The sequence below is a fragment of the Megascapheus bottae genome, chromosome 3, assembly GCF_031878675.1.
Source record: "Megascapheus bottae isolate mThoBot1 chromosome 3, mThoBot2.hap1, whole genome shotgun sequence".
NCBI classification, from domain to species: Eukaryota; Metazoa; Chordata; class Mammalia; order Rodentia; family Geomyidae; genus Megascapheus; species Megascapheus bottae.
The window spans coordinates 25,072,595-25,095,378 of NC_143511.1; the positions used below are offsets into that span (position 1 = coordinate 25,072,595).

The 22,784-nt window shown below is 44.0% G+C and overlaps 1 protein-coding gene across 4 annotated transcripts in view; it reads right to left on the reverse strand.

The window, feature by feature from the left end:
• Tjp2 (tight junction protein 2) overlaps window positions 1-22,784 on the reverse strand; it is an 84,358-nt gene that overhangs the window by 45,714 nt on the left and 15,860 nt on the right. For 2 of the 4 annotated variants that reach the window (XM_090329676.1, XM_090329673.1), the window contains exon 1: window positions 5,308-5,402. The exons of the other annotated variants lie outside the window; for them this stretch is intronic. In XM_090329676.1, coding sequence (XP_090185802.1) covers window positions 5,308-5,379 — 72 coding nt within the window. In that variant the 5' untranslated portion in view covers window positions 5,380-5,402. Of the gene's footprint in view, window positions 1-5,307; window positions 5,403-22,784 lie in introns of those variants that run through there. 4 annotated transcript variants of the gene reach the window in all.

Here is a 22,784-nt window from a genome sequence, read left to right on the forward strand (position 1 = left end):
CAAGAGATAAAATAAGGCAAATAAAAAAACGCAAAGCATCAAAAGGCAGACTTAAGGGGAAAAGAGGGTTAAGAGAAATGAGAGTAACAGGGGTTTTTAGAAATGTAGAAGGGAAAATGGGGGAAATAAGAACCGGGGGGGTAAATATGATAAAAGCATGTTATGTCATAAATGTGTGTATAATACACATATCAATCAAACAGAAAACAAAGACAAAAAGAAAAGGTTAAAATGAGAAAAAGTCAAATCTAGTGGTAGAGTGCTTGCCTAGCATGCATGAAGAGCCGGGTTTGACTCTTCAGTACCACATACACAGAAAAAGCCAGAATTGGTGCTGTGGCTCAAGTAGTAGAGCCTTAAGAAAGCCCAAAGACAGTCCTCAGGCCCTGAGTTTAAGCCCCAAAATGATACCATAATTGAATTATATAAATAAAAGACACTGGTGGGTAGCATACAACCTAAAATAATTTCAGAAAAACTCTCGAGCTCTAGATTTAGAAGATACTTTTGTAATCCAACTGACCAGTCCTACAGTGACACAGGAGAAATGTACACAATGTGAAAAATAGTCAGATAATGTGCTCCTCTGCTTCTTATTGAGCAAACGCTCCAGCTCAGGGTGAAATGGTGGGCACAGTATAAAGGCAATTATATCCGTTGGTGTCTGTGGCAACAGATTAGTAGAGGCAATTTTGTTTGCCCAGAAGATCAGCAACTGTAACTAATAATAATTTCCTCTAAAAAATGAATTATCTTTAATTCCTCTCCCTCTTATTTCTGGGACATTGACTTAGCTAAAACAATCTGGTTCCAAAAGATTAAAAAAAAAATTTCAAGGATTAAAAAAGAAAAAAGCAATTCAAACAAATCACCTATAAAGTTTAAAAAAAAAAAAAGACAACCAACAGGCCAGGTATTTGCTGTGGTTCATGCCTATAATTCTAGCTATTCAGGAGGCTAAGATCTAAGGACAGGGGCAATAAAGTTTGTGAGACTCTTATTTCCAATTAACCACCAGAGGTGGCACTGTGGCTCAAGTGGTAGAACGCTGGCATTGAGCAAAAGCTCACAGATAGCCACGAAACCCTGAATTCAAGTTCCAGGACCAGCATAAGAGAAAGAGGGATGGAGGGGGGGTAAAGAGAGGGAGGAAGGGAAGCAAAGAGGTAGAGGAAGGGACAGGGAGAGGGAGGGAAGGAGAGAGGCAGAGAAGGAGAGAGGGAGAAAAGGAGAGGGAGGGGGGAGAGGGAGGGAAGAAGAGAGAAAGAGAGGGAGAGAAGGAGGGAGGGATGGAAGAAGGAAAAGAAACAAAGAAACAAAGAACACAAGTGAAGAAGGGCAAGCAAGCAAGTTGTTCTTGTGTGCCTGCAATGGAGGCAAGTTTCAAGCTACAGTGAAATACATAAACATCCCAGAAGATTGTCATCTAAGCTGTGAAAATCTTGTGTCAGGGATCTTTGAGTACCTTCAATTTTCTTCTTCCTTTCAGCGGCATTGGGGTTTGAACTTGAGACTTGAATTTGTTAAGCTGGTACTTTTCTACTTGAGCCATTTTAACTTTACTTCTCAGATAGGGTCTCAGGTTTTTCCGAAGGCAAGCTTGGACCATGATCCTATTCTCTCTCTATGCCTTTCTTAGAGCTGAGAATACATTCTCAAGCTGAGAGGAGGGAGTCTCACTTTTTGCCTGAGTCCAATCTCTGTCTCCATAGCTCGGATTACAGTGTGAACCACTCAGTCTGTTTACTTTTGGTATTTAGATGCCAGGGCCTTGTGTATGGAAAGTAAATGATCTACTGCTAAGCTACACTCCTAGTCCTTATAAAAAAAAAAATTGAATGTTCCTATAGTATATACATTATATGTAGTTGATGTTGTTTGTCAGTACTGGATGGGGATTGTCTGGCATAGAAGAGGCATTCAAAGTTTTTCTCCACAATAAACCAAGATATAGTCCCAATCAATTCAACCTTTCCACTAAGTTGTCTGGTGCCTGAAGACCACACAATTTGGTATGCAACTGAGCTGACTCTAACAGACTATGTCTTATCTTGCTTAGTAAGCTGAGATATTAACATTAACTACTAAATGTAGTATTAAAAAAAAATTCTGTCCTGCCACACACTGTGATTATACAGAATCTTACATTTTAAGAAATGTGAGGAAAATGCGGTAAAACTAAATTTTTATGGCATTGGAGGTATATAGCTCAGTGGTAAAGCAGACACTTTGCACTAAGTTTGCTCCCTACCACCAAAAAATAAGTAAATAAATTGGAAAAAAAAGTGTTCCCTTAAATATTAAAAACACACAACTATGTACATTTATCCCACAGAGCTTTAGCTTTTTGCGAAGTCTTCCAGCAAACCTGGAAGTTGTTCACTAATTCATCCATTTGTTTCTTCAAAAAAATATTTACTGAAGCAACAGGTGGTGGTTCATGCCTATAATGCTAGCCACTCAAGAGAGAGATCAGACAAATCATGGTTCCATGTTAAAAAATCATGAATAAGCTGGGTGTGGTGGTATGTGTCCATCACGCTGGTCCAAGCTAGCAGAGCAGAAAGGCTATACTATATTCAAAAACTCATGAGCCAAAAGAGCTGGGACTTCCATGGTAGAGCACTTGCCTACCAAACACAAACTCCAATACCCACCACCAAAAATATTCTTTTTCTATTGAACCACCAGGACATGCCAAGCATATGGTTTGTTGTATTCAAACACTTCAGAGAATAAAATAATCAAACACAAGCTGGGTGCTAGTGCCTGTACTCCTAGCTACTCAAAGACTGAGATTTGAAGATCTAGGTTTGCAATCTGTAAGACTCTTATTGCCAATTAACCACCAAAAAGCCAGAAGTGGAGCTGTGGCTCAAGTGGTAGAGTAAAAAACCTCTGGGACAGACTGCAGGCCCTGAGTGCAAACCTCAGTCTGGCAGCGCAAAAAAAAAGAAAAGAAAAGAAAAAGAAAAAGGAAAAAAAAGTCAAGGTCTTGTGGAGTGTACTGGTTCCCATGGGTGTACCCAGAAAGTAAACCTCTGTCTTCCCTACCTCATTTATCTGTTATCTCTTCAGAAACACACAGCACCCTGCTAATCACACTTGTTCCTCCAATATCAGTGCTGGGTACATCCCAGGGGATGGACTGCCAGCAGAGCTCTCTCCCTGTTCAAACTGGGCCACAGGGCTCTCTGGCCCGACCCCACCCACCAACTCTGACTCAGTGTCAATGCAGAGATCTTCTCAGCACAGCAAGAATACCAGCAGGTGGCTGCTGGTGGATTGGGAAGGCCGCTAAGGCAGGACAGGGGTGGGGGCATAGCACACACGTGTTAGAATTACAGGTGTCTATGCTCTATGCTCTACAACACAATGACTCTCCTGGGCAGACAGAGAGGCCATAGGGTATCTAAGCAACAGCATCCTCAACACAACACCTGCAAACAACCCAGGAATTCCTCAAAAGCACAATGGATATGCATATCCATGGTATCACCCATATGATAAGCATAACACGTTGCACTGCAAGGAAAACAAGACAGACACACAGACACACAGATACACAGACACACAGACACACACACACTCACACACACACACACACGCACAACTGAATGCTACGTGAAAGACATCCCAGATGTACAATGTGGCATCATTTTTATCTAATTAAAAAAACAACTGGAGCCAGGAGTTTGGCCTAGTGGTAGAATGCTTGCCTAGCATGCACAAAGATCTAGGTTCGATTCCTCAGTACCCCCCCACACATGCACACACACATACACACACAACCGGAAGTGGTGCTGTGGCTCTCGTGGTAGAGCTCTAGCCTTGAGAAAGCTCTAGGACAGTGCCCAGGCCACATAACTCAAGCTCAGGGGAGCTTATACATAGAAACTAGATCCAAATTATAAACAATACGTGAAAAGACATACAGGGGTATATGCATATATACACAAACAAAAAGGATGCATATATACATATACAAAAAGGATGGTATACTCAGGGAAGTATTCCAAGGTGTAATTCCTTGAACAAATATCGAATTGTTAGCAAATGAATACCAAGACGCTAAAACTTTTTTATGGGGGAGGGAGGTAGGGGCAGAGGGCTGGTAGGGCAAACAAAGAGAAGTGGGCAAATACAGTCATTATATTCAATGAAAATGGAACTACATAACCTGAGTGTTACGTAGGAAAAATGGGGGAAGAATAGAAAGAGTGACATCAATCAAAATGCACTTATAACGTAACTTGCTCAACTGAAATAGCTTCATACAACTCCTTAAAATTAAAAAAAAATAGCAAAGTCTTGTTTGTACAACTTTTAGGTTCTATGCCTACCAAGTGCTGCTTTTCTTTCTTTTCTTTTCTTTTTTTTTTTTGCCAGTCCTGGGCTTGAGCTCAGGGCCTGAGCACTGTCCTTGGATTTTCTCAAGGCTAGCGCTCTACCACTTGAGCCTCATCCCCACTTCCGGCTTTTTCTATGTATGTGGTACCGAGGAATCGAACCCGGGTCTTCATGCATGCTAGGCAAGCACTTTAACTACTAGGCCAAACTCCCGGCCCCCAAGTGCTGCTTTTTAATAATGGGAGTCGCAGCTCAAAACAAAGACTACCAAAGCTGTGTATGGGGCCAAGCTGAATGAAAGCCCCCATCCATGTAAGTAAATCAATAAAGTTACATGTTACCCATCTTTAAACTATTAAGAAAGGGAGGGGAAAAAAAGAAGGCAGAAGTATTTCAACAATTTCTAAGACCTAAGAATTTCTAGGCATAAGAATAAGAATGTAGATTTCTGCCGTATAAGAAAGCAACACAAGAAATCCTCAAACCCACAAAACAATACTTACATCTCTAGGCATGGAGGAAAACAGGGCAATCTACCCCTAGTCCCCAAGCAGCCTTTAATTCACAAATGCAGAAACCATCCATTCCTCTAAGAACTGCTAGTAATAGAATCTGGGAGGGTAAAAAAACTGGGAGAAAAAGAGGGAGGGGGCAACACTGTTCAAAAAAAATATGTACTGATGACCTGACATATGTAACCGTAACCCCTGTTCAGCACCTTTTACAAAAAAAATAATAATTAAAAATATAGGAAAGAAAAAGACAAGGCTTTCAAAGTCCACCTTAGAAGGCAATGCAGCCTGCAGTCTCCCCATTCCATTTACTCAAAGCACTCAGAACATAACTTAATCCCAGGAAAAATAAAGGGGTGGCAGTGAGAGGGGGGCTTTGCTCCCCACTATTCCAGAAAAGCAAAGATGGCAAAGAAAAAGGGGGAAAGCTCACTGAGGGACTCACATGGCCTTTCAATCGCCCAAACTTTTTCACAGCCTGGATCCACATTCTCTGGAGGGCCTGAGCAGGCTTCATGCCGCTGCAGCAAGGAGCTGTGCACTGCCTCCCTCCCTGCGGCTCACCCATTCTCCTCACTCCACGTGGTTACGTAAGATGGATACAATAGTGGCCCACATTCCCTCCCAGCAAATCCTGTTGTCATCTTGCACAGTGACACATCCATACGGGGGGGGGGCGGGGGGGAACCACTGCTCTCGGTGAAAAGCACCACTTGGGAAGCCCCAAAAAAGAAAAAGTAGTTTGAATGTGCATTGTCTTAGCAGCCTTCTTGCCTTCCTCTCCCACCCCAGGATCAGAATCTTTCCTCCAGGCATGGAGGATGATCTGGCCATTCTAGCAGGATTTATTATGAGCACTTGGCCTTCCAATCTACAGGTCCTGCATCTTCAGATTCAACCCAGTGCATCATAAGTATTTTTTAAGATGAAAGAAAAAAAAAATCAGCACTTAGAAGACCAGGACTGGGGGAGGGGAGGAGATCTAAAGTCCAAGACCAAGCAGGACTACATAATAAGACTATCTCAAAAATGCAAACAATATCTGACTGCAACCATTCTGTACATCACCTTTAGCAATGAAAAATGAATAACAATGATGCAGAGACTTTTTCCGTCATTATGACAACTTTACACAGCACTCACATTACAAGTGCAGTCTAAATCATCTAAAGATGCTTTGGACATGTGTGTTACACACACACCAAACCACTTTCATGTGAAGGATCTCAGCTCTGAACATGTGAGGGTACATCGATATCCTAGATTCAATCCTTCCATGAGAGGAAGGATGACTTGTCGACGACACGTTCTAATGGGACCCTGTAGACCCTCTGGGAACCAAATCCAGTCAGCTAGAAATAAGCTAGCAGCCTTTCAGATAAACTGGACTGCTGGTGATTACATAGAAATTTAAAGTCAAAATGTTCCACATTCTTGAAGATAAGCAGGGGAAGATAAGACCTGGGCAGTTGGTACAGCGAGGACCTGACTCAGGGACAGAGCCCAGGCCAGCAAAGTTCTCCCCTCTTCTAAACTTGGCATAAAGTTAGCAGATTAAAGAACAAAAGGCCCAGCCATTTCTCTGTCCATGTGATGTGGGGGGGTAGGGGGATGTACTTCAGGGATGGGGGTTGGAAATAACAATTTAGGATTCTCCCCCCCCTTTTTTTTTAAAGAATTCTAAACAGAGCAAATTGTATGGAATTGCTGCTACTTTCTAGCTGAGTGCAGGATTTGGGGGCCTATGAGGTAGATTAGAAGGCCCCGGGGTATGAGTTACACAGGTAGACTGCTATTAAATCTTGTGTATACACTGTTAAAGTTAATGAAGCATATTCCTTTCCATGTTTATGTTTTTTTCCCTTTTACTGGCACTTTGAACTCAGGGCCCAGCTTAGTGGTTGAGGTGAATGTTATCTTGTGCCTTTTTTTTTTTTTTTTGGTCTAGGCTGATATATGAAACAAGATCTCCCAATCCCCTCTTCCTGTGGCTCTAGGACTACTCTTGGTGTGAGCCACCATGACTGGCTTATTTTCCTATTCTTTCACAGTGTTTTGTTCACTTTAAGCAAACAGACATCTTCCCCTGCTGGCCTCTGGTTTTGCAAATATTACACTTCTCCAAAGTGGGCTTTTCTTGCCTACTTTTGATCTTTATCACCAACAGACAAGCTGAGCTGTAAACAGGAAGGAAAGATGGCAGAGGCAGTGACAGCAGCAATGGTGAGTGAGTGGCAAGAGGTGACAGCAGTCGAGGACCCAGGGGTGAAAACAGCAAGAGGCCAGAGTAGCAAGAACACAACTGTAGAGGTCAGCTGGGGCAGAAATACTAGGAAGCTGAAGTCATGCAGATAATGGATGGCTGTGAAGAGCTCCAGGAAAAAGGGTTCCAGGGAGCTGCCAGGCCTGAAGTGCTAAGGCTGTCCAAGACGTGCCCCACGGTCCAAGACATCCAAGACCTGCACCACGGCCCAAGACATCCAAGACCTGCCCCACGGTCCAAGACATCCAAGACCTGCCCCACGGTCCAAGACATCCAAGACCTGCCCCACGGTCCAAGACATCCAAGACCTGCCCCACGGTCCAAGACATCCAAGACCTGCCCCACGGTCCAAGACATCCAAGACCTGCACCACGGTCAGGGAATGAGAATTCTAACATGCATGTCATTATATAGCTGAGAGTTCCAGTATCCAAGGCCTACTCAGAAGCTCTAACACTAGTGGGCATTGCCTGCCACTGGAAGCTGGAAATCACAACGACTGAAACTATTGCTTCTAAAGCCTGGAGCCATGGGTTCCCTAGCTCTCTGGGCTTGAGGCTGTGAGCCTCTGGGTTCAGTCCTTAAGCCTTAGGCACTCACAGGCTGGCATCTGCAACACTAAAGAGTTTTCCCTCATCTACCCAAGATTGCTCTCTGGGTAGAACAAACAGACGCCAGCCAACTAGTAGGGTGTCCCAGGGCATCCTTGTTGTCACGCTGCATATTATATACCACAGAAATAGGCCAAGAAATTTGCAGATGAACAGTATGTCATGTGATAATTTGAGACTGAAATGGTCATCAATTTGGACCATGAATCAAATAAAGACATCTCTTTCTCTCTGTCTCTGTCTCTCTCATACATTCACACGTACCAGTAAATAATTACATCAAAGACCTCTACACCTACAGTGCTGGCACATTAAGCCATAATTGAAACAGACCATTATTGTTTGTAATTACAAAGAAGCCATTAATAAGCCAAAAAGGAAGCTACTAATTTGTCAACAAAGACACATCCTGGTCTACTCTGTGATTTTTCCAGCCTGACTCAACCCACTTAACATTAAAAAAAAAAACACAGCTTCACTTTAAGTACAAACAACCACCCCATAGTGGATACCAAGATAAAGAAAATTATACACTGCTTTGGGAAAAGTCAGTGAAAGCCTGCCTATTAGAGCTGCTGGGCCACATGCTGCCAGAGGAAGTGAATCCCACACGACATACAAGGTAAATCATCCCTCCCAGATGTGTGGCACCCACAATGTGATAAGAGGGGGACAGTTCCTGCTGTGGATCAACAAGTCTGGTTAGACCCTAAAACCCACAGAACATGAAGAGACCTGAGTCTCAAAGGCAGTCTCTCCTACCAGAGTGCCAACACAGAAGTGTAAAGACACTTGCCTTTCAGTACAGCATTAGCCAAGCGCTTGTGAGAAATGCAGTCTGTTAGGCCCTACATGGGACCTGTTCTTAAGACTAAACATTTCACAGGCCAGGCCTGGTGACACATGCTGGGAATCCTAACTTCTCCAGAGGCAAAAGAAGGGGATCACAGTCTGGGACAGGTCTAGGCAAAAGCATGAGACCCTATCTAAAATAAAGCAAAAAGAGCTAGAAGTATGGCACAATAGATGACTTGCCCAGCAAGTATAAGGGTCCCAGTTCAAACCTCAGTTCTGACTTCTACCCCCCAATAAAAGCATTTTCAGCAGAGAATGTATGCGTTCAAGTTTGAAAAGCACTTACACATGGCAGCCCTCCCCCACAGAATGTTCTGCAGTGACAACACACCAAAACTTTGCTCTCCAGCATGAAAACACTCATCACAGCTGGGCACAGTAGCTCATGCCTGTAATCTTAGCTACTCAGGAGGCTGAGTTCTGAGGATCTCGATTCAAAGCCAGCCTGGGCACTAAAGTCTGTGAGACTCTTATCTCCAATTAACCACTAGAAAACCAGAAGTGGCACTGTGGCTCAGGGGGTAGGGCAGTATCCTTGAGCTGAAAAGCCTAGGGATAACACCCAGGTCTTGGGAAGGGTGGTAGCCTTGAGCTGAAGAGCTCAGGGACAGGGCCCAGGTCCAGAGTTCAAGCCCTACAACAGGCAAAAAACAAAGCAACAACAACAAAAACACTAATCACACATGACCATGTAGGCAGTGTGACTGTGGAGGTTCACTTAATTTGAATTCATTAAACTGCGTAAATACTCATATGCACTGCTTCACACAAATAGTTCTAAGACTTTTTTTTTTTTTTTTTTTTTTTTGCCAGTCCTGGGCTTGAGATCAGGGATTGAGCCCTGTCCTTGGACTTTCTCGAGGCTAGAGCTCTACCACTTGAGCCTCAGCACCACTTCTGGCTTTTTTCTATGTATGTGGTACCGAGGAATTCAACCCGGTCTTTGTGCATGCTAGGCAAGCACTTTAACCACTAGGCCAAACTCCCGGCCAGTTCTGACTTTTTGAAAAGATGTCCCATATTTTTTTTTTTCCTGCCATGGTACTGGGCTTAAACTTGGGACCTCGTGTTTATACCATTTGAGTCAGGCCCCCAGCCCTTTCCTTTGCTTGATTTTGCTTTTGTGACCAAGTCTTGCTGACTTTGTCAAGACTGGCCTCCAAGTAACAATCTTCCCGCCTCCATCTCCCACGTAACTTGGATTACAGGTATTTGCTGTGCCTAGCTAATGACATCTTCTGTTTTGTTTCATTTGTCATACTGGGGATTGAACTCAGGGCTCTGAGCTTGCTAGATAAGTGCTCTAGTGAAACCTGGAAGGGGCAAAGCGAGGTTTCATTTCTCATGACAAAGAGAAACACAAGTTAACTTTCTGAAGCAGCCGTGTTTCCGGGCTAGATGAAGATGTCACTTTCAAGTTTCATGCGTGACATGATACATGAGATAGGACAGTTCTCCCAATGTTTTCCATTATGGCTCACATGGGAAATTCCAACCAAAGGAGACATTTGCTTAAAATTTTAAGTTACACATTACTGATCTCCTCTCAAAAACTCACACTTGCCTTGTAACTCAAACTGCAATCAAAAAGATTATGCTCTATTAAAGCATTAGAAGGCACAAAAATTTTCCTTTTGGTAGAATTTGTGGTTTTCCAGCAATCAGCAAAGATCAATGTCTTGTATATGTAGTTGACACTGGTAATCCACTAGGTGGCGCAATTGTGCAGAAATTAACAGGAAAAGATTGCTATTTGCTTTCAAACATACAATTTCAAAATAGAAATTAGAGACTGACTAGAATAATTACATTAAGGAAGTGGAGGTGTGGCTGAAGTGGCAGAACATTAGTTATAAGCAAAAAGCCAAGACCTAGGGCTGGGTATGTGGCTTAGTGGTAGAGTGCTTGTCTAGCATGAAGTCCTCGGTTCGATTCCTCAGTACCACATAAATAGAAAAAGCCAGGAGTGGTACTATGGCTCAGGTGGTAGAGTATTTGTTAGCCTTGAACAAAAGTAACTCAGAGACAGTGCCCCAGGATTGGCAAAAAAAAAAAAAAAAAAAAAAGCCTATAACTCAAAGGCCTGAATTCAAATCCCTGTACAAACACAAAATAACAACAGCAACATTAAAACTTCTGCTTTTACAAGACTCAAGGCAAAATTACAAATAGCCAGGGAAGTTTAAAAGCAGAAAGCTATACTTTTGATTCATTAACATAAATACAAAATGTTTTAAGAAAAGTTTTAAAAATTTTGTGCTAGGTTTGTGGTCATACATCCTTAATATTTGCTACTCAAGGGGCTGAGATAAGGGGAATAGGAAGTTTAAGAGTAACCTGGGCAAGGGAAATGGGGACAAAAACATGGAGGGGGTATGAATGTATGTGAAATAATGCTCCTTCTATCTGGTGAATGTAACTGTAACCCCTCTATTCATTACAATTAAAAAAAAAAAAGATTAACCTGGGCAATTCAGGGAGGTGTTGTTTCATAATGTAAATAATAATAATAGTAACTTGATTTTAAAAAAGAAAGAAAAAGAAAGAGGACCTGGGAGCTGTACCTTACACTATGGTCCTAGCTACTCAGGATGCTGCGATCTAAAGATCCAATTTCCAAGCCCGCACAGGCAAGAAAATCTATGAGACTCTTATCTCCAATTAACTATGAAAAAGTTACAAGTAGAACTGTGGTTCCAGTAGTAGAGCACTAGCCTTGCACAAAAAGGCTCAGGGATGGGATCAGGTCCCTGAGTTCAAGCCCCAGACCAGCACTGAAAAAGAAGGAGGGAGGGAGGGAAGAAAGGAAAGAGGAAGAAGTTGGAGATAGAGCTCAATGGTAGAGCACTTGCCTAGGATGTATTAGGCCATGGGTAACATCTGAGAACCAGATGTTCAGTAACAATGTAACAGCATGTTATAGCCAATGGGTATGATCTAAACTCTGGATGCCCACACAAAAGGTGACAAGAGCCCAGGGGGGCAAACCATACTATCAGGAAGTATTCATGAGAAACAGAGGGCCACATTACCTGTCCACTGGTACCACATCTGCTTCCCCTGGGGCTGGTGCAAGGAGCCCCCAGCATAGCACTAAGTTTTTCCAGTTGGAGGCTGAAGCTCTGTCTTATCATTAAGTAGTTATCTGACCTGGAAGTTGTCTGAGCAGCCTGGAGATTCTTACCAATCTGGTTATAATTTTATGTGAAGAATCACACAAAAGGGTACAAACAAAAAACTCCAGCAATCCATAGTGATAAGTATTTAATAGAAGATTGGAAAACCTGATTGCAGGGTACTTCTTTGAACACAAAGCCCACCAAAAAAGATACACCTCTTTCCTCAAGTGAAATGGTAGGCTAGGATGTAGAGGGTATCACTAGTCCAAAACCCTGTCACATCCCTTGAGTGAGAGGGACAATTATCTTCTGATAATTTTTCTTCTGAAGCACATTTCTTTTTTTCCTTTTTCTTTTCTTTCATTAATTCATTCATTTTTCTTTTCTTTTTGTGCATGGTCCTAGGGCTTGAACTCAGGGCCTGGGCACTATCCCACAGCACCACTTTTTTTTTTCCTTGGTAGTTTCTTGGAGATAAACAGTCTCAGATTTTGTTGCCTAAGCAGCCTTTGAACCTGAAAGCTCAGATGTCAGCCTCCTGAGTAGCTAGGATTACAGGCATGAGCCACCAACACCAGGATGTAGCACAAGTATTTAAGAAGTGGATCCACCCAGTGCTTTATTGTTACTCTGAAGTTTCCTCAGGCAGGAAGTAAGAATAGTTTGGGAAATGAAAAGGCTAACAACCTTACAGCATAACAAACCGGGCCAGAGAGAGCCAAGAATTTCTGAAATGCAGAAATGTTAGACGGCAGAGGAGACAGTTCATGCGATGTTGTTTTCCTATATCCCCAAAGCACACACAACATGCTTACAAGTTTCCATTCTGCACACCTCCTTGAATTACATCACAGCTTCACCTAGACGAAATCTACCCTCATGAAATCTACCCTCACAACTTCTCAAGGCTCAGTGCCAGGTGACCTTCCTAGCCTGAAGCCAGAAGAAACCAGTCCTGCAGGTCAGTATTGCCCCTGGCCTTTCTCCCACCCAGAGCACAGCCAAGAGCAGTGCAGATCGGATATCCGGGGTCCCCACCCTCCTGACCTACTATTTTCAGATGGCAAAACAACCTGCAGGAAAAACCCAAGCATCTAGCTGAGGTTCATTTGATTCATTTCAGTATTTTTTTTCCTGGCGGTACTGGAGTTTGAACTCAGAGCTACAGTTGAGCCACACCCCAGCCCAAAACTTTTGATTCCTGATACCATAACAGGGTGAAGAAAAAGACCCTAAAACAAAGAGGTGGTGCCCAGAACCTAGGGCAAAATTGCCTTAGGGAGGCACTCAGGGAATTAAAACCATTACTCACCACACAGGTGAAGTTAAGAGGCTGCTCACCATTCTATACCAGCACACTGGCCTAAGCTTGGAATCAAGAACTGACACTCTAAGTAGAAACTCCGGTCAGCTCTGGGTCTTGCCTGAGGCAGCCACAAAAGAAAGACACCCCTACTAGAGCTGGGAAGGTAGTTTAGGAAAGAAAGGTTGTATTTAGAAACTTTCTAGCTCTTTCTACTCCCCCCACCCCACCCCACAACTTGTTGGTCTGGTTTTCAGTGTCCTCCTTTCCTCACCCTGTCCCAAAGTCAACAACTAATTGGAACTCCATATCTACTCCATCACCAAACACTGAGGAATTGAAGGCAGGAAAATGTCTACGTTCCAGACCAGATTGGGGGGGAGGGGAAGATTCTCACTAGATGTCCACATAGGGTCTCTACTTGATATCACCAGAAAGGTAACTGTTTAACTCCAGCCTCACTATTTTAAGAGATCTACTTTGATTCCAAGCTAACTTGTGGTAGAATTCTCACCCTCCACAGGCAAGTTTCCAAAAGGCATTTAAACTTTCTATTCCTCCAACTCACCATAATTTGTAGCCATAAGTTTTCATGAAATTAAACACAGTTAGAGAGGGAGGGGCAGGTCATTTCTAATCAGAGGCTATCCACACTTATAAGTATGGTGGTATTGGTGGCTCATGCCTCTAAACCTAGCTATTCAAAAGGCTGCGTTCTGAGGATCAGGATTTGAAGTCCGCCTAGGGAAGATAACAGTGAGCTTGTTCTGATTAACCACCAAAAAACATAAAGTGGGGCTATGGTGTTAGCACTGAGCAGAAGCCTCAGGGACAGTGCCTATGTCCTAAGTTCAAACCCCAGGAGTGGCACTGGATATCTTATCTATTTCTCCATAAAGCTGCATCTTAAGATCTCTGGGGCTTGAGACAGTAATGGACAGATTTGCCTCTGAGGACTTGAGTGCTTGTCTTAGCAATTCCCTGCTAGTATTCTCATTATATTCAGTGATGATCTTAAACACCTAGAAATCAACAGGGAGCCTTCTCTTCATTTGCCAGTGTGGTTCGAAGAAACAGAAGCTGCTCAGAAATTGGGAGAACTTACTGGTTGCAAATTAGTCACACATACCAGGGATCAAATCCCTTTCCTGTGACAAACTGTGTGTCCCTGGGCAAGTTTCTTCAGGTTATCACTGACTTAAAACTGTCTGGGAGAGTCCAGGGAGAGCCATACCTAGGGCCTGTCTTACCTGCTCTGGCCAGTGCCTCCTTCTTCCCAGACTCATGAGCAAAAATTCAGGATGGACAGCAAAAAAGGAGTGTCCCTTCCTCTGTCCTGGGACAATTCATGTAGTGTCTGTCCCCACCAGGATTCAAGAAAATCAGGGGACACAGGCTGTTCTAGAAGTTCCAAGCTCCATCTGTGAGTGTTGAGTGGCTTCCAGTTGGTTGAGTCTTGTCAGGACTGGGATTTGAACTCAGGGTCTTACACTTGTGAGGCAGGTGCTCTCTCCAACTGAACTATTCACCAAGCCTTTTGTGGTTCTGTTATTTTTTTTCCCCAGATAAAGCATTGGTCTTACAGGGGTTTTGCCACACCCCCCATCCCTATCCTCTTACCCAGGTAACTCGGATTAAAGCCAGTGCTAACATGCCCAGCCCCCAATAGTGTCATCAACAGGTCAAAGGTAAGGCTTGTTTCATGAAACATAATCTCACAAATGTTTTGGGCACAGGCCAGCCACAAACCTAGATCTTTCTTTTCAGATCTCTGGGTCCTAAGTAGCTGGGATTACAGGTATGAGCAGCTGTGTTTTCAATTTATGGGTCCAGTAACAGAGCTACAGATTCAATGGAGATCTATGCTTTCCTCAAAGTACATCTACGTAGACGCCCCAATTTTAGTGTCAATTAACAAGAAACAAAAGAAGACAGGCACTAATGACTCATGGCTATAATACTAGCTACTCAGGAGGCTGAGATCTGAGGACCACAGTTCAAAGCCAGTCTAGGCAGGAATAGTTCCTGAGACTCGTATCTCCAATTAATCACAAAAAGTCAGAAGTGGAGCTGTGGCTCAAGTGGTAGAGCGCTAGCATTCAGCAAACGAGGTCAGGCACAGCACCCAGTCTCTGAATTCAAGCACCAGTACTTATTAGAAAAGGGGGGGGGGGAATAGAGAGAGAAGAAAAAGGAAATAGAGAGGGAAGGAGGGAGGGAGGGAGGGAAGGGAGGAAGAGAAGGAGAGAGGGAGGGATATTTCTCACTCCATCCTCTGAATCTATCCTCCTTTCTCTTTTCCTTTCATCTTCCTTCATTTATCCATCAACTATTCTATGCTGGGCCTAAGAAAATAGAGCCAGACTCCCCTGGATTCTTCCCCAGCCAATGTTGGAATCCAGGACTATTCAGGTGGGGTTGGGGGGTGGGGGTATTCAGATCAACAGTGACAACACTCCACAAGAAGGGCTGGACTCAACTGAGGGCTCTTTGCTTTTGTGCATATTGTTGAAACACAATGCGATGGAGGCCACTGAACACATCAGAGTTGAGACAGACTAGGCAGCTCACTTTCTGTGACATTTGCCTGAATAAATCATTAGCTGAAGTAGAAAGCCAAAAGGAGACTGGAAATGGCCCAGAGGATCCGGTACTGCTGCTTTCCTCCTTGATAGCTGGGATAGAGCCCAATCAGGCCAGCATTCCCATTTCGTCACCTGTCAGAGGCGGGGACAACTGAAGCCCATATTTGGAGCTTCCTACTAACAGAGGCAGAAATCCCCAGACACCAACCTGTCCAACCTATCAACAGATTCTCTGAGGCACAGCACACTGACCATAAATATGCTCTCTGTGCTGATGTTAGGCTTGCTGGAGAAATAAATCATAAATGGGGATACTTGGAAATCTGGCAATGGAATCCTTTTATTTTTAATCCAATGTGATTTCCCCACATTTTTCTGGCAGAAAAGCCTACAGAGGAATTTATCTTTAAAAAGTGGGCAACAGGCCGGGAGTTTGGCCTAGTGGTTAAAGTGCTTGCCTAGCATGCACGAAGACCCGGGTTCGATTCCTCGGTACCACATACATAGAAAAAAGCCAGAAGTGGTGCTGAGGCTCAAGTGGTAGAGCTCTAGCCTTGAGAAAGTCCAAGGACAGTGCTCAGGCCCTGAGCCCAAGCCCAGGACTGGCAAAAAAAAAAGTGGGCAACAATGGGCCGGGAGTTTGGCCTAGTGGTTAAAGTGCTTGCCTAGCATGCACAAAGGCCCGGGTTCGATTCCTCGGTAGCACATACATAGAAAAAAGCTGGAAGTGGTGCTGAGGCTCAAGTGGTAGAGTGCTAAGCCTTGAGAAAGTCCAAGGACAGTGCTCAGGCCCTGAGCCCAAGCCCAGGACTGGCAAAAAAAAAAGTGGGCAACAAGCCAGGTGCGGTGTACCTCACTCCTGTAATCCTAGCTACTCAGGAGGCTGAGATCTGAGGATCCTGGTTCAAAGCCAACCAGGGCACTAAAGAACCATGAGATTCTTATCTCCAATTGACCACTAGAAAACCGAAGTGGGGCTGTGGCTTAAGGGGTAGGGCAGTAGCCTTGACCTGAAGAGCTCAGGGACAGCACCCTGGCCAAGCGTTCAAGCCCCATGACCAAAAAAAAGGGGGGAGGGCAACAAACCAATTCCAGATGGAGAAAGAAAGAAGGAAGAAAAAGTGATTTCAGATGTGCTTTGTCTTGGGAGTTTTGTTGGGGGTTTTTGGCAGGGTGGCACTACTGGGGTTTGAAATCAGGAGTTTGGTTTACATTTGCTAGGAAGGCCCTCTACCACTTGAGCCATTTATCCAGCTTTCCTTTTGCTGGCTAATTTGAAGCTAGAGTCTCATATTTTTCCCAGGCTAGCCTGGAATGAGATCCTCTGATTTATGCTCCTCTCATACCTAGAATAATAGGCACATGCTACCACACCCAGATTTTTAGTAGCAAGAGGAATCTACCAACCTTTTTCCAGGCTGGCCTCAAATTGTTATCCTTCTCATCTCAGCCTCTCAAGTAGCTGGGAGGTCAGCTGTGAGGCACCACACACCAGGTGTGAGCTGGTGTTTTGTTTTGTTTTAATCCCTGCTATAGTGTATTAATCCATACCAGTACTAACCATGGCTGTTGATGGTGTTTGTGTACAATCTTTAAAAGATACTATCAAAGAAATATAAATCCTTTTCTGTACAAAGCAAGACCACAGGTCCCTTCCTCAAGCACTACTAGCTGACTTATTGATAAATATCTAAATCAGAAAGATAACTAAATGTGCGTGGCAGGTTAGCTCAGTGGTACACTGAGTGTGTAAAGTGAGCGTGTATACTGGCTTCAATCCCCAATACAGCCACAAAATAAAAGAAATACAGCCTTATAACCCAGTTCTGCTGTGGAAGGAGTGAGGGACTGAATTAGGTCACTGCCCAGCAGCAGCTAGCTCCAGCTCCATTTTCTACCCTGCAGACACTGAAAGTCTTTGTTCATTGTGTAGCCGCCACAATGTGGATGGCTCCTCCGTCCCCTGACTAAAAGTCTAGAGAAGACAAGAGATAAAATGGGATTCCGTCAACATACTTCTTAGTACATTGAAACCTGCTCATCTCGGGGCTGAAATGAAGTGATCGGGGTTGTACTATACACAGCACCTCAAGGAGTCACCAGTGATTCTGAGACCACTGTCTCTGGCTAACCCAAAGGGCTTCAGAATCATAATGGAAAGTCTTTCCATGTAAAAGATCCCCCAACATCCTAAACTGAAGAAAAACTCAATCCTCCCCACATGTGTCAGAGTGTTCCAGACTTTTACCTAAGCAACACCCAAGATGGAAATAATTAGGACAAGCCACTGGCTGCCAAATGTTTGGGTAGATTGAGAACTGTCAGCCTGATAGTTAAGACATAGATGAGGATAAAAATCAAATCTGTCCAATTCATTTGACAAAAGATAAAAGAAATTAGAGGTGGGGAAGGGAGGAGAAGACCATTATAAACCAGATTTAACTTTATTAAAAACTACTAATTTATAGAGTGGCTCCAAAAAGAAAGCAGTTTCATAAAGTCACACATCAAAGCTGCAGTTCTTAGAATGAAGCCACGTTTCATTTCTACAATCATTTGAAAATTGTTAGGTCTTTTCCTCTCTCTCTGTCTCTCTTTCTCTCTCTGTCTCCCTCCCTCTTCTCCCCTTTCTCTCTGGTGGGTCATGGGGTTTGAACTCTGGGCCTGAGCGCTGTCCCTGAACTCTTTAGCTCAAGGCTACCCCACCCCCCACTCCTTGAGCCTCAGCCCCACTTCCCATTTTCTAGTGACCAATTGGTCTTTAGTGCTGGGGCTGGCTTTGAACCAGGATCCTCAGATCTCAGCCTCCTGAGTAGCTAAGATTATAGGCCTCTCCTTCTCCCTCTGCCCCCCACCCCTTCCTTCTCCTTCTCCTCCTCCAGCAATGGTAAAGACAAAACTCAGGGCCTGGAACATGCTAGGCAACCTGACTTCCCTAACTGTAACCCCTCTGTACATCACCTTTATAGTAATTATGAGGCAAGTAGCTCTTTGTCACTTGTACTGTAACAGGTGACAACATCAGAGGGGTTAAGAGCATGAATTACAGAGCTCAATGTAGTGAAGGCTACTAACTTGGTAACTCAAAGCAACCCCCACTCCCTGCCACTTCAGAGGTGTCCAGACTACTTTCAAGCTTGCTGGCACTTCGCTTCTGGTTGTACATCAGCCCTGAGGCCTCCAATTCCCTTGTAGGAACATTCTGGCAGCCAAGTGCACATGTTTAAAATCTGGAAGGATGAAGGGAAACAGAGCCGTTTGTTTTTCCTTTTCCTGTAAGGGGCTGCTGGTGGTGGCCCTCGCAGCAGAAGCGGCTGACTGTACCTCACCCACCCTGGGAATGCAGAAGTGGAGGGGACTGAAGGGTTTTGGAGGAGGAGTTGGCTAAAGGTGGCAGCAGCTCCCTAATTTCCTGAAAGTGGGCCGTGGGCCCAGGGTCTTCACTCTAATAGGAGGTCCTAATACACTGGAACTGAGTCCCTTCTTCTAGAGATTGCGAGAGTAACCTGTTTACCCGACAGAACCCGGAATCAGAGGTACAAAACGACTATTTTAGCATTGCCTGTAATCCTAGCTGCTCAGGAAGTCGAGATCTGAGGATCACAGTTCAAAGTCAGCAGGGCAAGAAAGTTCATGAGACTATCTCCAATGAATCACCAGAAAACCACAAGTGGTACTGTAGCTCAAACTGGTAGAGCGCTAGCCTTGAGCTGAAGAGCTCAAGGACAGCGCCTAGGCTCAGAGTTCAAAGCCCCATGATGGACAAAAAAAAAAAAAAATTCTCTAGTTGTAGGCATCAGAAAAACAATCCATCAAACTAAAAGACATCATCCATCTCTCCACTTGAAAACAAAGCTTTGTAAACAAAGCTTAAATAAATTTGTATAAAAATTATACTTAATAAAACACCAGAAACATAACAGAAAAGGCTTTATCATGAGTAAGTGAGCTTTGGGAGTAAGACTTTGGATTTCACTGTTTCTCTGGAAAAATGGTTTCTCTGGAAATATTTTAAGCAAACATTTCCAGGAGAGGAGGGGAAAAGGGAAAGCAGATGAGAGGGGGGGGGTGAGGCAGAGGAAGAGAGGAAGGGGGGAAGGAAAAAAGAAGGAAGGGGGAAAAGAGGGAAAAAGAAGGAAGGAAGGAAGGAAGGAAGGAAGGAAGGAAGGAAGGAAGGAAGAAGGGAGGGAGGGAGGGAGGGAGGGAGGGAGGGAGGGAGGGAGGGAGGGAAATACTCATGTGCATGTGCATTTAGGCTGTGCCAGGAAGGGGGCCACCAGAAAGTTCAAAGGGAAGTTGGGAAGGCCTTATGTTACTGAGTGCTACTTGCTTGTCTTTAGCCTTAACAATAACAGCAGAGGGGAAAGCACAAGGCCTTTCCGTTGAATCCCTGGGAAATTTCACACGTCTCACATGCCATAGATCTCTTCCCCCTCTTAAAACTCATCCAGACACTAAGCAGACCAGACCGAGGAAGGCAAGGTCACAGCCTGGTGGTCACCGAGCTGACAGGACTCAGTGAGCAAAGGACCTTTGCAGATGGAAAGCAGGAGGTGACCTTGTGCCCATTTACAATGAAGAAACCATAGAAGGGCTCCCACCTGCAGGCCTGCCCCCCCTCTTCCAGGCCCAAGCCACCTCAGATGTGTCCTTGGGCAAAAGAAGAATGCAACAAACTCCCTGGATGTGGCTTTCACAGGAAAGGGCTGCTGAGAAGATGGCTGCAATCCTGGCTGGGACTGAAGAAGAGGGAAGAGAACCCAGTGTGCGTTATTCAAGCTGCAACTGAATAATGTATCCTTCTAGCACTCTGCCAGCTAACCTGCTACCAGTCACTCTGGGAGTTCCAAATTTGTCTTTAAATTTTAAAGTATCTCAGAAGGAATTTACTGGTTCTCTTCTGAAAAGAAAACTTTAAATACCCATAAACACACAGTTATCATATAGAGTGTGTGTGTATGTGTAACTAACTGTAGGACTGTTTGGCAGAATTAGTGGAAACAGGGAGGCAAAGAGACCATTAGAGGTGGATAATACTGAAGCTTCTTATATCTGTCAATGAAGATGGCAAAATAAAACACACTGGAAGCTGTTGAGTAGAGTAGTGGAGATGATGTGGAGGGTAAGAGCATGGAACTTAAACTGATTAAAGTACTGTAAGATACCACTAGGAACTTCTTTTGAAAAATCAGTATCCACTTAGAATAATGAATGATAAGAATGATAAACAGGTCCTGTCCTGGGGTAGGGGTAGTCACGGGATAGGACAGGGCTGGCAGACACGATGGAGGGTGACTGTGGTCAAAGTATTCTATGTGTATGTGTGAAAAATGGATCAATAAAGCTTGCTGAAATTGGTTTGGGGAGAGAGGAGTGTAAGTTTGATCAAGATACACTGTATGCATACATGGACATGTCAAAATGTAACAAAGTGATGACAACAGAATGTGAAAAAGAAAAAAAAAGGAAACAAAAGCAATACCTGAAGGAACTAGGATAGTCTAACAGTAAGTGAGATTATTTAGAATGGTCTTTAGTCTACATTTAAGCACTTACAGTATCCACACTATTAAAATATACCCCTTCCCTTTTCTTCCTACTCTCTGTACAGTTCAATCTTTCTCTCCCCTTTTCTCTCTCCTTTCTCCCTCCCTTCCCTACTCTCTGCACATCTCTATCTTGAGCAGGGCAGATGGTTCAATTCTGCTAATAAACTCTCCTCGGCCTGAACAACCACACAGAGGGCTCCCTTATCCAAAACTTACAACTTACACTTACAACCAGAGAAGTCTATAAGGGGTTATCAACTAAGCAAATGACAATTAAGGTTTATGCTGAAGTTATCCAACTAATTAGAGATGGAAGGTAAATTGCTTCTATTGAAAAGCAAAGATCTAGACCCTGGTGAGTTGGTGAATGCCTATAATCCCAGCATTTAGGAGGCTCAGAACTGAGGGGCTAAGGATGGTAAGTTTGAGACACAAGCCTGGGCTACATAGAGAGAATCTGTCTCAAGGTGAGGCAGGGAGACAGTCTGGATTTAATTGTACAATTTGTATGTGTGTGTGTGTGTCTTGAATTTAGGGCCCACAGATTAACTTTAGCTCTTTCCCTCAAAGCTGGTATTCTACCACTTGAGCCACAGCTCTACTTCCAGCTTTTAGTGCTTTAATGGAGTCTCATGGACTTCTCTGTCTTGTCTGGTTTTGAACTTAATCCTCAGATTTCAGCTTCCTGGGCAGGTGTTAACTACCAGTAACTGGCTAATTCTACAATTTCTTGTACGAAAGGAATCCATGCTTCCAAATTCACAGCTAGTCTTTGGTCATCCCCAGCTTCTCCCAACAGCCTTCCCACAATGAGTCAAGAGTGGATTCTTAGTAGATGTGGCTGGTGCCCAGAGGATGACATTGTGACTCAGAGGTGGGAGGGGCTGCCAGCTGGTGGGAAGTGACTTGTGCCAACCTGCATGCAGCAGGAATGATAAGGGCAGGAGTAAACAGGGGCAGGTGCCCTGGGACCAATCCTAGCAAAGACAGCAGAGGACTCAAAGGAACTGAAAGAGGGGAAGAGCGGAAGCTCCAGGGACTGAGTTTATCAGGAAGTTCCTTGGACATGATTCATCCCTTTCAAATCTAGAAATGTTTACAGTTTTGCTAATTAACTCCCACAGATAATTTCATTCTGCCTGGATGAGTCTATTTCGGAACAGTAACTGAGAGATTTGTGGGCAGCAGGGTTTGACTCCTATAAACTTAGTGTACATTTCTGGCTCCTTTCCCCAGGGTGAAACTCCACCCGCCCAGATTCTCCTGTGTCCAGGTGTGGCCATCCTTGTAAGGTAAAAAGAAGAAACTAACATGGCAGCTCCAATCACTTCTTTCCAAGCTCACATCCCAAAGAGTTCTCAACAAATACCAACAATGAACCACAAAATGTGGATGGCCTTCAAGCAAACTAAGGCATTTCAAGCAGCTTTCTTTTTCTTGCTACTGGGAAGAATGAAGCCCTTTGCTGAGGGCTGAGGGTCAGAGCCTGTAATCCTAGCTACTCCAGGGGCTGAGATCTAAAGATCCTGGTCTGGTTCTAGCCAGATCAGCCACAAAAAGACTGAAAGTTTGAGATTCGTTTCTTCAAATAACCACACACAAAAAAAAGCCAGAAGTGGTGCTCTGGCCCTGGGTTC